The sequence below is a fragment of the Myxine glutinosa genome, chromosome 12, assembly GCF_964187855.1.
Source record: "Myxine glutinosa chromosome 12, kmMyxGlut1.1, whole genome shotgun sequence".
Classification (NCBI taxonomy): Eukaryota; Metazoa; Chordata; class Myxini; order Myxiniformes; family Myxinidae; genus Myxine; species Myxine glutinosa.
The window spans coordinates 75,986,968-76,002,963 of NC_136272.1; the positions used below are offsets into that span (position 1 = coordinate 75,986,968).

Genomic DNA, 15,996 nt, shown 5'->3' on the forward strand with positions numbered 1-15,996 from the left:
ATGCTCTTCCATGAGGCTCCATTTTGGAGAGAAACAATAAGAATACAGGATGTAAAAAGGGAACAAAAGGGAGTGCCAGTTACCTTAAAAAGTGCTCAGAGCGATGTTTCTTGAGCCACAAATTGAACCAGTTCACAATCTCCTGCAAAACAATGGATGTGTTGAAATCAAATATAAACACGATCAGGAAAACACATCCACTGGTGAGCAATTGCATTTTCATCCACGATAACAAGAGGTCGGTAACCCCAAAATGTGTAAACATTCTTGTCCAGGCAAATAAAACACTGCAGTTGAAAACGGTATCAATCCAACTGAAGGCAATCTCAGTTCCTTTCACAAAGCTCGGAACAAGTGTGTGTCCACCCTCAGGAGAGCCAGGAAACAATATCTCTCCACACTCAAGACTGAACTTTCAAACCTGTCTCCCTCCTCCAAATCATGGTGGCATCTGGTCAAATCAGTTTCTGGTGTTCGTTCTCCTTCCATCCCCTCCCTTACCTCAAATGGCTACACAGCTGACACTGCATGTGACAAAGCCGAATGCCTCAACTCTGTGTTTGCCTCAAAATATTGTGTCCCAAACCCATCTCTCTGTACCCACCTTACCCAGTCGAACCCAGCTGCTCCTGGACTCTGTGTCCTTCTCGCTTGACAAGGTGGAGAAGTTTCTGTCAAATCTCGACTCTGATTCGGCAACTGGACCAGACGGCATCAGCACACGGGCCCTAAAATCCTGCTCTGCCACTCTATCTCACCCTCTCTGTTCTCTTCACCCTCTCTTTTGCTCAAGGTCATCTGCCATCTGCAAGGAAATCAGCAAACATCACCGCTTTGCACAAAAAAGGTGCAAAAAGAGATCCTTTGAACTACAGACCAATCAGCCTGCTCCCAATAATCAGCAAGGTCATGGAATCCATCATCGCTTCTGACATCAAATCCTTCCTCTTCTCCAATGGCTTGATCTCACATCATCAATTTGGATTCAGACCAGGTCATTATACTCTGGACATCCTGCTTCTGCTGTCTCAACAATAGATGGAGATCCTCAATGCCAAACAGGAAATCAGAGCTGTCTCCCTTGATATATCTCGTGCCTTCTAAACGGTTTGGCACCCCGCCCTGCCCACCAAACTCTCCTCCTATGGTATCCATGGAAACCCCCACGCATGGCTTGCAGACTTCCTTTCTGGTTGCGGTCAACGTGTGGCCCTGAATGGAATTCTCTCATCTTCCTTTCCTGTTCAGGCTGGATTTCCCCAATGCAGTGCTCTGGGCCCTGTGCTTTTTCTGGTCTTCATTAATGATCTCTCCGACTCTCTGGAAAAATCCTCTCTATCTCTTTGCTGATGACTCCACTCTCTGCCGCTCAATATCTCAACCCTCAGATCAGCAGGCAGCAGCCTGTTCACACTCTGCAGACCTGGAAAATATCACAAACTGGTCAAACAAGTGGAACATGTCTTTCAATCCTGACAAATCTCACATTCTCACATTGTCTCTCCGAAAAGACCGTCTGGACAACCCTCCCATCTACTTTCTGAACAATCCTCTTGAAGAAGTTCTGTTCTTCAATCCCACTCTTCCCTCCAGGTCTTTAAAACAGCTGTTCACCACCATCTCTCATCTTCCCCCATCCAAAATCTTGATCTTTTCTACCCCCGTTACAACACCCCAAAATCCGTCCCTTTCAATCCCCAACTTCTTTCGTGAAATTCCTCGTAGTGTCCATTTGCTTTATACTGTGTACTCCTCCCTCCCCCCCAGCCCTCCTCCTTCCACAGATCTACCGACGTCCTGGTTCTCTACTGTTGTTGTGCTTGTGTGCCTCCCTCTCCCTCCCCCTCTTGTCTCCTGCTCCCTTCATTTTATGTTTTATGTGTCTGTGCATGTTTTCTTGTTCAACGTGTTAGCTCTCACACGAACCTCGATTCTGTATACAAAAAATAAATAAATAAAAATCCCTCACCGTCATAGTGAGCCTCTCCATTGGACACTTCCGAAGCATCGCAGTCAGAAGGGTAACCAATGCTGTCCTTGCATAGGTTGTTGGTCTGTTTGTCGGACCGAATTTAGTCTTTCCAAATTTTAACTGCAAAGAAGCGAAACAAATGTATTTGTGACTGAATGCTAAACAATCATCGCAATAGAACACTTACATTTGCAATCCAACTGACTGATGTCAGTCTGATCTGATGACCAAAAACAAATCCAAATGATGCAATGACCAAGGTTTGAGTCGAAACTCATAAAATACATTTTCATTCATAAAATAAGACATGGTGTACAACACAAAAGTTTTTTCCTCGCTGAAAAAGAAACTCTCTCAACTCAATAATTGGATGTTGAATATATGTGGGTTTCTCCGGCCCAGGGCGAGTGAAGCGAGGACAAGGTCGCTTATTCCTGATACAGTGCCTTCAGAAAGTATTCACACACCTTGACTTTTTTTTAAACATTTTGTTGCATTACAGACTGAATTTAAAATGGATTACATTGATATTTTATTTTTGTCACTGATCGACACATAATACCGTATTTTCTGGTGTATTAACCGTGCTTTTTTATCTGCAAAAAAAGTTAAAAGTTGAGGGTGTGCTTCATAGTACGGCAGATAGGTGAAATATTTGGGAGAATTGTGACTTTGATGATGCAAGCACGAGAGTTGTCACATAGAGTATGCCCTATTGCCCTAAGGAAGATATTTGGCTATAGGGCCATCGCAGATGTGTCCTGTGACAATAATGGCGGCCATTTTTCAAAATGGCCTCCATTGCTTGTTATTTTACATATATTTGGTACCGTAAAATGGGGGTGAATAGGGACAGCAAGATGAATAGGGACACAAACTGAAAAAAAGTTCGGAAACTTTTTTCGCTGAAAATTGATAACCATACTGATTTGTTGATATTTGGGTTGAAAGTGTTCTCTTGTTTTTTTAAAAAGCAACTTATAGTCCCTATTAACCCCATATATGGGTTAAATAGGAATAAATAGGATTTTTATGGCCGTTTTACGGGTGAATAAGGACAGTCACTAATACAAAAAAATAATAATCAAGAAAGAGGGACAGTTTGGAGAAACTTTTTATCCCATATTTTTTTTCATTGGCACCGTGGTTTATATTATGGGTGTATATTATGTGCATCCATCTGAGCTATCAATTTAGCAATAAGTTGGAAACTCAGGATTGTTTCTTGATTTTTTTTTGTTTTTTTGTATTAGTGACTGTCCCTATTCACCCGTAAAACGGGGTGAATAGGGACAGCCATAAAAATCCTATTTATTCCTATTTAACCCATATATGGGGTTAATAGGGACTATAAGTTGCTTTTTTTAAAAACAAGAGAACACTTTCAACCCAAATATCAACAAATCAGTATGGTTTATCAATTTTCAGCGAAAAAAGTTTCCGAACTTTTTTTCAGTTTGTGTCCCTATTCACCTTGCTGTCCCTATGCACCCAATTTCACGGTACATTACTGTGTATAAACTGTTGTTGTGGTCATACAAGCTTGACATTTGGCACATAATTAAAGACCCCTAACTATAGGGTTATCATATATTTGTCCTGTGACAATGTTTTTAAAATGGCCACCATTTATATGGTATATTATGGTATATGGTATATATAAAAAAAAAAAACACCTTTAGAGGTCATGTTTCCCCGCAAGCGGGGGTTGGCCTTTTTCGGGGACCATGGTTGTTGTTGTTTTTTTTTTGGTCCCCTTTTTGAAGCAATGTTTTACGGCCGGATGCCCTTCCTGCCGCCAACCCTTTTTGTCGCCTTTTTACGACAAACGGAATTACCAGTGAACTGGTACTCAATTTGCCGACCTCGGAAGGATGACAGGCTGAGTTAATTCAGCGATCGACCGGGATTCAAATCCAGGATCCTAGGATCCTAAGCTGGCACCCTAGCCGCTAGCCCAACACCAGGCTGGTATATAGGCAGGGCAGGTATATTAATTTCGTATATAGGCAGGGCAGGTATATGGTATATGGTATATTAATTTGTATAAACTGTTGTTTGAATCATACAAGCAAGGTATTTGGTACACAGTTAAATATTCTGACTATTAGAGTCATCCCATGTGTGTCCAATAAAAATGGCGCCCAATTTTTACTACGGCAGATAGGTGAAATATTTGGGAGAATTGTGCCTTTGATGATACAAGCACGAGAGTTGGCACACAGTTAGAGTATGCCCTAAGGAAGATATTTGGCTATAGGACCATCGCAGATTTGTCCTGTGACAACAATGGTGGCCATTTTTCAAAAAAGGACAAATCTGCGATGGACCTATAGTCAAATATCTTTCTTAGGACATACTTTGAATGTGTGCCAAATGCCATGCTTATATCATCAAAGGCACAATTCCTGCACCTATCTGCCACACTATCATACATAGATATAGAAAAAAAAAATCTTAAAAACAATCAATGCTGAATTTCAATTATATTCCAATTGTCACACACATACCAGTTGATCGACATAATACATTATTGAGAAAATGCCCCCCGCCCAAATACCTCCTTAGACCCCAATTTTTCAAATTCTTTTAACAAACAAACATTGGCACATCACGGGTGATGAAAGTTGTGATCAAGCTTCATTAAAATTGTGTTTGTAGTTTCAGAGAAGAGAGCAAATACCCATTTTTGGGGGTTACACCACCCACACTGACATCCCCTTAAACCTCCAATTCATTCATGCCATGAACAAAGTTGATGCATCACAGGTGATGAAGGTTGTGGTCAAGTTTCATCGAAGTTGGGTGTGGTTTCTAAGAAGAAAGCAAATACATATTTTGGGGGGGAGGGGGCAACCGCCCCATAGACTGCCTTAGACCCCGATTTTTTAAGTGCTGGAAACAAATGTTGGTACATCTCAGGTGATATTTCGTTTCAGAGAAAAGAGCACGTAACTACTTGGGGGGGGGGGGGGGGGGGGTCAACCCCCCCTGCCCATAGACCCCCATTAAGTCCGATTTTTTTAATGCTCTGAAAGACTTTTTGTACAACACGGGTGATTAACGTTGTGGGTTGTGGTCAAGTTTCATCAGAATTGCGTGTGCAGTTTCGAAGAAGAAAGCAAATACCTATGTTGGGGGAAACCCCGCACCCACCTGAACACACCCATCGGGTTCGATTTTTTTAATGCTCTAAAAGCCCTTTTGTACAACACGGGTGATTAACGTTTTTTTTTTGTGTACAGAATCGAGGCTCGTGAAAGAGCTAACATTTATTTCACAAACAAATCAAACAGACAAACAAAATATATAAAAAGAGGGAGCGGAAGACAAGATGGGGAGAGAAGGGGAAGCACACAAACACAACATTTGAGAGCAGGGAGATGTGTGGGAGGGAGAGGGCTTGGGGGGAGGAGGCGTGGGAAGGGGGGGGGGGTGAAGTATAAAACACAAGGACACCAAGGACTTCCAGGACAGAAGTTGGTATTTCAAAAAAGTGGATTTGGGGTGAAATTAGCGGGGCTAGAAAAGATGAACGTTTTGGATGGGGGAAGATAAGAGATGGTGGTGAACAGCTGTTTTAAAGACCTGGAGGGTGGAGTGGGATTGAAGGGAGTGAGGGAGTTTGTTCCAGAGGCGGGAGAAAAGAAGAATGAAGGAGTGAAGGTGAGCAGAGAGTCTTGATTTTTGCAGTTTAACCATAAGAGGGTTGCAGGCAGATCTTGTGCGACCTGTAGGAATATTTGGGGGACAGAGCCCAGAGAGAGCTGGGGGGGGGGGGGGGGACAACGCCAGAGAGGAGTCGGTAGAGGACGGAAAGACCACCAACCTGCCTGCGGTGAGTGAGTGAAAGGCCCTTGGAGTTCGCTTCATCGCGGGAGATTCCAATGATTCTGAACGCTTTGGTTTCCACAGCGTGAAGACGAGCAAGGTGTGAGGCAGGAGCACCAGCCCAGAGGGGAGAGCAGTATTCCATTGAGCTGCGGAAGAAAGCCTTGTATGTGGTGAGGAGCTCAGGTGTGCCAAGGAAGGACTTCGCACGACGGAGGATGCCCAGTCGGCGACTGTCTTTGGAGGCCAGATTTGAAATGTGGTTTTCCCAGGAAATATCATGGCAGATAGTGAGACCCAAAAGCTTGAGTGACAGAACTTCTTGGAGAGGATTATTCAGAAAGTGGATGGGAGGGTTGTCCAGTCGGTCTTTTCGCAGAGACATCGTAAGAGTGTGAGATTTGTCAGGATTGAAAGACATGTTCCACTTGTTTGCCCAGTCTGAGATTTTGTCCAGGTCTGCAGAGAGTGAGGAGGCTGCAGACTGCCGATCTGAGGGATGAGGAATGGAGCGACAGAGTAGAGTCATCAGCAAAGAGATGGAGAGGATTTTCAAGAGAGTCAGAGAGATCATTGATGAAGACCAGAAAAAGCACAGGGCCCAGAACACTGCCTTGGGGAACTCCAGCCTGAACAGGAAGAGGAGATGAGAGAAACCCATTCAGGGCCACACGTTTACTACGACTAGAGAGGAAGTCCGCCAGCCATGCGTGGAGATTTCCATGGATACCAAAGGAGGAGAGTTTGGTGAGCAGAGCGGGGTGCCAGACCGTATCGAAGGCACGTGATATGTTAAGGGAGACAGCTCTAATTTCCTGTTTGGCATGCCTGTTTGGCAACGTTGTGGGTTGTGGTCAAGTTTCATCAGAATTGCGTGTGTCGTTTCGAAGAAGAAAGCAAATACCTATTTTGGGGGAACCCCCGCATCCACCTGAACACACCAATCGGGTCCGATTTTTTTCATGTCGTGAAAAGAAACTTTGGTACATCATGGGTGTTGAAGGTTGTGGTCAAGTTTCTCGAAATAGTGTTTGTATTTTCAGAGGGAAAAGCAAAATCCTGTTTTGGGGAGTCAAACCTGGATCCACTTTGACCCCTGGTATACACTCTTAGACTCCAAATTTTTTATTCCATAAAGAAGCTCGAGTTAGATCATACCAAATATCATTTGTGCCAGGTTTGGTCACAATCTCATCATCGGTTTCGGAGAAGAGGTTGCTCGTGTTTACGGACTGACAGACTGACCGACCGACTGACGGAGAAACGACATGCCATCGCATAAGCTTCATGGAACTACGTTCCAGGTGAGCTAAAACACATGATTTAAATTTAAAAAAACACCACCATTTCCTCGTGTGTGACATCACCACACTCTTTAATGGCATACATTCCAGTTCCAGTAAGGTTTGTTTGCGTTTTACGTGTCTTCTGTTTGCGCATTTTTGGAGTATTGCGCATCTGTCATTTATACCATTTTTTGGAATTACATAACTCGAGTGCATGAATAATCCTGCGATTAAATTTTCGCAACGAACAACATGAAATCGTGTTTGTGATAATGGCCAGCTAGATTGCCTTCCCTCTCCATCGCCTTCCCCTCTCTCAGTCCCCGGAAACTGTTATAATGGGAAAGTAGTTTTAATTTACAACACTTGCTCAACACTTGCTCTCAGGCTGAAGGCGAGAAGCTTTGAAAGGAGGATGACATTTTGGACTTCATGACTAGCCTGTCGTGGCCCTACACGTTAATGGCGTGCCATGATCTGTCGGTTCGGCGCCACACACAATCTCCCAACATGTATGCGATGACACAGCTGATAAGACTACGCACTTCCAGTCCGACATCAAGCTTTGCCGGGAGTATTTTCTTTTTATTTTGAGGGTGAAAAATAGGCGTGCGGCTAATACACCGTCGTGGTTAATACTCTGGGACATACGGTAACCAATAATGCCAAAGTGGAATTTTTTGAAATAATCTTTTGCAAAAAAATTGAAAGTGAAATTCAGAAATATCTAATACACATAAGCAGTCAAACCCCTGAGTCAATACTTCGTAGAATCACCTTTGGCAGCGATGAAACCTTTGAGTCTTCTTCGGTATGTATCGGCTTTGCACATCTGGATTTGGGGACTCTCTCCCATTCTGCCTTGGAGATGTGCTGAAGCTCTATCAAGTTGGATGGGGAGTGTTGGTGAACAGCATTCCTCAAGTCTTCCCACAGATTCTCAATACAATTAAAATCTGATTTGTGAAGTGCTGCAGTGACTGTAGTCCACCCGGCAGGTTCTCCTTCTCAGTCAAGGAACTCTAGTTCTGCCAGAGTGGTCATTGGGTTCTTGGTCACCTCTTGCCGGGTTGCTCAGTTTGGTCGGACAACAAGGGACTACCCGGGAAGAGTCTGGGTAGTTCCATATTCTTTCCATTTCCTCATGATGGAGCTCACTGTGCTCTTGGGAACTTTAAAAACTCTAGAAATTGTTTCATCTCCAGCTCCAGATCTATGCCTCGTCAAAATTCGATCTCAGAGTTCTACGGACAGTTCCTTGAACTTCCTGGTCGCATTTCTTCCATGACATGCACTGTCAACTGTGGGACCTTATCATTTCCAAGCAACTGAATTGGCCACGGGTGTATTCCAATCAAGGTCTGCAGACATCTCAAGGACGATCAAAGGAAATTGGATGCACATGACCTCAACTTGGAGTGTCACAGCAAAGGGGTTGAAGACTTATTGACATTTCAGCTTTTTAATTGAAATTATTTTGTCCAAATTTTTTTTTTTTAATCCACTTTGACATTATGGGGTATTATGTGTAAATCGGCAACAAAAAAATGTGAATTTAATACATATTAAATTCAGGCTGTACCACAACAAAATGTGAAAAAGTCCAGTGGTATGAATACCTTCTCAAGGCACTGCATGTGAAATACTCAAGAATCCCTTCACGCAACACATCCTTAGCATCAGCATCTCTTTCACACGCATTCATGAAAATGGCACCATAATAAACAATACTCACATGAGCAATAATATGTGTAGGTAATTCAAGGTCAACAAATAATGCATTGAACAGGACGCCAAGTGCCCACACATCGACTGGGGGACCTTCGTAGCCATGCTTTGTGATCTCTGGTGCCATATAGTCTTGTGTGCCACAGACATCATATAATTTTTGGCCATCTATGAAAGCTGCGGCGTTGTCAAAATCGATAATCTTCACGATCCCCTTATTGCTGTAAAGCACGTTTTGTGGCTGGAGAATAAACAGAAATCAATATGTTAAAAAACATAAAATGTTGAAGGAAAGATCAATCATGTTGAAGGAAACTGCAAATTTAAATGGGATGGGCAGGCATGACAAAATTCCAGAAAGAGAAAACTTTAAAAAAAACATCCTCTACCAATGTCAGTCAGGAGTTTACATTATGTAGAGTAGGTTGAAGCGAGAGGAGATAGCGAGGAGAGTGGTATGATTTGGGGGGTTCCAGCTCACTGTGCCCCCGACTATGGTTCAACATGGTCCACTATGGTTCAACATGGTTCATTTTTCAATTTTCCAATTTTTTTATTTCATTTCCAATTTTACAATTTTTAAAATTTCATTTCCAATTTTTTCTTCTTTCAATTATATAATTTTCAATTATTTTATTTCATTTCCAATTTTCCAATTTTTTTAAATTTCATTTCCAATTTTTTCTGTTTTCAATTATATAATTTCCCCAATTTCTTTTTATTTCCAAATTTTTAAATTTTCAATTTTGCAATCTTTTCACGAAGTCTTCCATGGATACCATAGGAGGATAGTGTGGTGAGGGAAGAGTACTGATTGTGTGTGATATTAATTTGCCAGTGATAGACTGGGTTCAGAAACTGGGAAAGGGCAGAGGAGTAATTTCGTGATCTTGCCCAGGATTGCGTTTTAATGCAGTTTGTTGATAATCTCATGAGGATCAGAGTGTTAGACCTCTTACGAGGTAATAATCTGAATATGGTGGAGAAGGTTGAGGAAGAACAGAATTTATGGACAAGTCACCCTAACATAGTGTAAGTGGATTCTGTGAATACAAGAGGGCAATCAGTGTCAGAGAAATAGGCAACCCTCCAGGAGGAATGTTTCATGTACAACAACATCTTCACAATGTCGCTGTAAATAATAGAGATATCAAAATTAAACACAAATTCCAACTTTTTCACAGACTACAACCCGAGCTGGAATGGGTATTTCATTTTGATATCTTACTTTCTATTTATATATCAAGTTGAATTACCCTCACCTGAGGAGAAGGTAATGCATTTGAGTCCGTTTGTTTGTCTGTTTGTTTGTCTGTCGGTCTGTTTGATTGTCTGTCTGTCTGTCTGTCTGTTTGTCCATACAGAATAAATATGATTTACTCTGCAACCGTTGGTCCGATTGACAGGAAATTTTCACCATAGGTGCAACTCCACCTGGATAATTTTTTAATGATACGTATGACGTCATACGTCACGTGGTTCGGCCGCAATCTTGGAAAAAACAAAAACGTTTGCACCTTTATAATCTCCGAAAGCGCTGAATAGAAAAAATTGAGACATGGCTCATTGTAAAGAACTCTACATGGGGAATAAAATATGTTAATGATGATGTCATAGATGCCTCCATTATGATGTCATAATTCGACAAGTACAAAACTTCATCCGATCATGATGAAATTTCTTGAGCATAATCGAGGAATAAATTAGTTTAGATAAAAAAAATTATGTCATCGGTCACGTGGTTCGGTCGCCATATTGTTTCAACACAAAAGCATTAAAAACACTGAAAATACATCCTGGTGAGGGTTTGCAATCTCTGATTGCTCTTTCTTGTTCATTATGTAATTAACTCAAAAGGTCCATATGTGACAGATCCTCCCCTCTTTCCCTCCATTTTAATTACATTACCCAACAATATGAATTTTGTTCTTTCATACCCCCTCCACTTCCCACTCCTTCCTTTGCTCCAACAAAAAATGGTTTTCATTTCAGTGTTACGCAGAACGTATCAAGGCCTACACTGTTGGAGTTGGTTACCTTTATATCCCTGTGCACAATGTTCCGGGAGTGCAAGTACTCAAAAGCATCAGCCATCTGGGAGGAGGAGGAGATTAAACATTCAAACATGAAGACAGATTGCGGTTGTTAAGATTTTACAATTTTGAGTGCAATTCTTTCTGTTATATTTCAAACCACGTCATAAACATCACACTGATGCTGAAACCAACTTCAGCTCACCTGCTTCATGGGAAAACACAACTCTACTTCTGGAAGATTCCTCAGAAAACGAATTTTGGAAGCGAGTGAACCTGCACACATCAGACAGAAACATACAAGAGCAAGGCAATGAGATTTTTCATTTTTCAGAAAACATGAGTAGAGTAAAAGTTGTTTTGTTTTTGAATGTTTCATTGTTAAAATAAACAGAAAATGATAAAGAGAAAAATTTGCTTGCACAGGTCATTGAAGAGCAATGTGATAGAGGGCCACAGTTGGACACAAGTAGGGGAAAAAAATGAACAGCAAAAAGGGCGAGAGAGAGAGAGAGACAGAGAGAGAGACAGAGACAGAGACAGAGACAGAGACAGAGACAGAGAGAGAGAGACAGAGAGAGACAGAGAGAGACAGAGACAGAGACAGAGACAGAGAGAGAGACAGAGAGAGAGAGAGAGAGAGAGAGAGAGAGAGAGAGGTAGACAGAGAGAGAGGGAGAGAGGGAGAGAGAGAGAGAGGGTGGAGCAAGTAAACACAGGACACTGGAAGTGAAGGATAGTATGAAAAGAGGATTCATGGGAATATTTTTTTTTTTAGGAAAGGATGGAGGGTGACATGAGATGGTGGTACACCACCTGGCAGTAGGCCGTTACTCATTTAAGAGTTTAAAGGAGAGAGAGAGAGAGAGAGAGAGAGAGAGAGAGAGAGTTTGACCAGGAGGGGATTACTGGAGGAACTTGTGTAGTGAAGGAGCAGGAGACTTATCAATCTCTTCCAAGACACTCTGTCTCTTGTCAGGCCGCATAAGTGAGATGAACCTCCACGTCTGCCATGTGAGGCACTGGCAATGTGTTTCAGCCTCATCACATGATTTTTTTTTTGTATACAAGATCGAGGCTCGTGTAAGAGCTAACATTAATCACAAAAAAAACAAACGGACAAAAAAAAACAGAATAAAGGGAGAGAGAAGGAAGCACACAAGTACAACAGCAGAGAACAGGGACATCGGAAGAACTTTGGGAGGGAGAGGGCTTGGGGTGATGAGGCATGGGAAGGGTGGGGGGTGGGATGTGGGAGAGGTATAAAACACATGGACACTGCTAGGACTTCAAGGAAAGAAGTCGGTATTTCAAAAAAGTGGCTCTGGGGTAAAATTAACGGGGGTAGAAAAGATCAAAGTTTTTGATGGGGGAAGATAAGAGATGGCGGTGAACAGCTGTTTTAAAGACCTGGAGGGAGGAGTGGGATTGAAGAGAGTGAGGGAGTTTCTTCCAGAGGCAGGCGAAAAGAGGAATGAAAGAGTGAAGGTGAGCAGAGAGTCTTGATTTTGGCCGTTTCACCAGAAGAGGGTTGCTGGCAGATCTTGTGCGATCTGTAAGAATATTTGGGGGACAGAGCACAGACAGAGCTGGGGGAGCTAGGCCAGAGAGGAGTCCTCAGAGTTAGCTTCATCACAGGAGATTCCAATGATTCTGAAAGCTTTGGTTTCAACAGCATGAAGCCGAGCTAGGTGTGAGGCAGGAGCACCAGCCCAGAGGGGATAGCAGTATTCCATTGAGCTGCGGAGGAAAGCCTTGTATGTTGTGAGGAGTTCATGTGTGCCAAGGAAGGACCGTACAACGGAGGAGGCCCAGTCGGCGTCTGGCTTTGGAGGCCAGCTTGGAAATGTGGTTTTCCCAGGAAAGATCATGGCAGATAAAGAGACCCAAAAACTTGAGTGACAGAACTTCTTCAAGAGGATTGTTGAGAAAGTAGATGGGAGGGTTGTCCAGTCAGTCTTTTCGGAGAGACATAGTAAGAGTGTGAGATTTGTCAGGATTGAAAGACATGTTCCACTTGTTTGACCAGTCTGATTTTGTCATGGTCTACAGAGTGAGGAGGCTGCAGACTGCCGATCTGAGGGATGAGGTATGGAGCGGCAGAGAGTGGAGTCATCAGCAAAGAGATAGAGAGGATTTTCAGAGTCGGAGATATCATTGATGAAGATCAGAAAAAACACAGGCCCCAGAACACTACCTTGGGTAACTCCAGCCTGAACAGGAAGGGGAGATGAGAGAAATCTATCCAGGGCCACACGTTGACGACCACCAGAGAGGAGTCAGTAAGCCATGTGTGAAGATTTCCATGGATACCATAGGAGAGTTTGGTGAGAAGAGCGGGCTGCCAGACCGTATCGAAGGCACGTGATATGTCAAGGGAGACAGCTCTAATTTCCTGTTTGGCATTGATAACCTCCATCCATTGTTGAGACAGCAGAAGCAGCACGTTCAGAGTAGAATAACCTGGTCTGAAACCAAAGTGATGGTCAGAGATCAAGCCATTGGAGAAGAGGAAAAATTTGATATCCGAAGCAATGATGGATTGCATGACTTTGCTGATAATTGGGAGAAGGCTGATTGGTCTGTAGTTGCAAGGATCTGTTTTTGCACATTTTTTGTGTAAAGCGGTGATGTTGGCTGATTTCCAAGCTGATGGCAGATGACCTTGAGCAAAAGAGAGGGTGAAGAGAACAGAGAGAGGGAGTGAAAGAGCAGCAGAGCAGGATTTTAGGACCCGTGGGCTGATGCCGTGACGTCCAGTTGCAGAATCAGAGTCGATGTTTGACAGAAACCTCTCCACCTTGTCAGGAGAGAAGGACACAGAGTCCAGGAGCTCTGGTGTAAGGACACAGAGTACAAGTTCGACTGGGTGCGGTGGATGCAGAGAGTGATGGGTTTGGGACACAAGATTTTGAGGCAAACACAGAGTTGAGGCATTCAGCGTTTTCCCATGTGGAGTCAGCTGTGTAGCCATTTGAGGTAAGGGAGGGGATGGAGGTGGAACAAATACCAGAAACAGATTTGACAAGATGCCACCAGGATTTTGAAGAGGGAGACAGGTTTGAGAGTTCAGTCTTGAGAGTGGAGAGATAGTGTTTCCTGGCTCTCCTGAGGGTAGACACACACGTGTTCCGGGCTTTGTGAAAGGAAGTGAGATTGCCTTCCATTGGAATTGCCTTCCAGGAGGCGAAGGCAAGTTGTTTCAGGGCACATGCCTCACCACAAGATTCCGTGCACCATGGACGGGAGGAAGGGTATGGCAACTGAAGACGAGATGGGATAAATCTGTGCATGAGAGAGAGAGCAATTTACTTTGGAAGAATTCCCAGGATGAGTTGATGTCAGAGGCAAGAGAGATGGGAGACCAGTCCAGATGATTGATGGCTGCTTGAAGACCATGCCAGTCGGCCTCAGTGAAATGCCAGTCTCGTCGACGCTAAGGAGGCTCTCTGAGAATGGCCAGAGAGATGTCCACTTTAACAAGCATATGGTCAGATGAACCGATTGGGGCAGAAGAAGAGCAGCAGACATTTGCAGGGAAGTTAGTCATAACCAAGTCTAGAAGAGAAGATGCTCCTTTGACTGAGATCTGGGTTGGAAAATTGACAGATTGTGTCAGTCCCAGTTGGTCACAGAAGTCCTTTGCTGAGGTGCCATGGCTGGAGTGCGAGGTACCCACACACAGCCAGCTGGCATGACGACAGTTGAAATCACCACATATGAGAAAGAAAGTGTTGGGATGAGCAGATAGAAGTTGGTCCATGTTAACAGACAGGGAGATGTCGATTGAGTCATCACTGTTTGGTGGATGGTACAACACACATATGAACAAAAAGTGGGAGCGAAGGGGAAGCCGTAGCCAGAGGTACTCCTGGGGGTGAGGAGGAGAGAGGACAGTGCAGGGAGAGTGAGGAAGAGAGTTTTTTAAAAGGATAGCAACCCCACCTCCAGGATGAGGGTCAGGTCTATCATACTGGAGGAGGGAGTAAACAGGGAGAGCTATTAAGAAATAAGAGACATCTTGAAGGAGGAAAGTTTCTGTTAAGCAGATTAAGTCTGGTTTGTCAGAAGCAACCTGGTGGCGTGCTGATGAGGAGGGAGAGTGTCGTTGAAGCTGAAGGGAAAGGTGTATGCTATGCTGCATGCGTGAGAAGTGTTATGATTTATGGGAGCGAGACATGGGTAATGAATGTAGAGCAGCAACGAAGGCTGGAAAGGGTGGAAATGCGAATGGTTCGGTGGATGTGTGGCGTATCATTGAGAGAGAGGAAGACAAATGATGAATTGCCAAATATGATGGGAATAGAGCCTGTGATTGATGCTGTGAAGAGGAACAGGTTGAGATGGTTTGGTCATGTGTTGAGGAAGGATGAAAGTGACTGGTTGAGAAGAGTGATGGAAATGAATGTAGAAGGAAGTAGAGTACGGAGAAGACGGAGAAAGACTTGGCTAAAGATGGTGGAAGAAGAAATGCGGGCAAGGGGGTTAAACAAGGAGAGATGCAGGAAATAGGGCAAAATGGAGAAGATTGTCATGGGGACTGCAAGGATAACCCCCGCTCTAGCAGGGAAAATGGCCTTAAAATGCATGTTGTTGTTGTGTTGTTGTCAGAAGCAACCTGTATGGAGAGATCAGTCAGGTTTGAGCGAAGGCCTGGATGTTTGAGGTCCATACCATTAAGGAAGAAGAATGGGGTGCATCGGATACAGGACAGGGAGGGGTAGGTTAAGATGAGGGAGTGGAAGAGGAGGTAGGGAGAGCTGTTGATAGTGTGTCGGAGATTTCAGAAGAGCTAGGAGAAAGTGAAGGACGAGGAGGACAAAATGTTTGATGGTGATTGGATGAGGTACTGATGAGGTGAGGTGTTGTTTGAGGGGGAGGGGGCAGAGCGAGGAAGAGGGTTGGAGGAGATGAAGGTAAGAGTTGGAAGGGAAAATAAGTTGGGAGGAGGATGCTTTGAGGAGGAGAGGTGAGAGGAGAGAATTGGAGAAAAATGGAGGGTGGAGTGATTTGAAGGGGTGGGGGAGGGGGAGTTTTGAAGGGGAGGGGTGAGGGGGGAATTTAGGAGGGGAGGGGCAAGGGGGGAGTTTGGGAGGGTGGGGTGAGGGGGGAGATTTGAAGAGGAAGTATTAGGGGGGAGTTCAGG

At 43.8% G+C, this 15,996-nt stretch overlaps 1 protein-coding gene across 1 annotated transcript in view; it reads right to left on the bottom strand.

Annotated features, from left to right (window-relative positions):
• Positions 1–15,996, bottom strand: part of LOC137415108 (uncharacterized) — a 76,271-nt gene that overhangs the window by 15,922 nt on the left and 44,353 nt on the right. The window contains exons 14-18 of the mRNA XM_078766039.1: positions 11,056–11,126; positions 10,855–10,911; positions 8,825–9,058; positions 1,970–2,092; positions 84–142 (exon numbers count right to left, since the gene is read on the bottom strand). Of these exons, the coding sequence (XP_078622165.1) occupies positions 84–142; positions 1,970–2,092; positions 8,825–9,058; positions 10,855–10,911; positions 11,056–11,126 (544 nt within the window). The remainder of the gene's footprint in view (positions 1–83; positions 143–1,969; positions 2,093–8,824; positions 9,059–10,854; positions 10,912–11,055; positions 11,127–15,996) is intronic.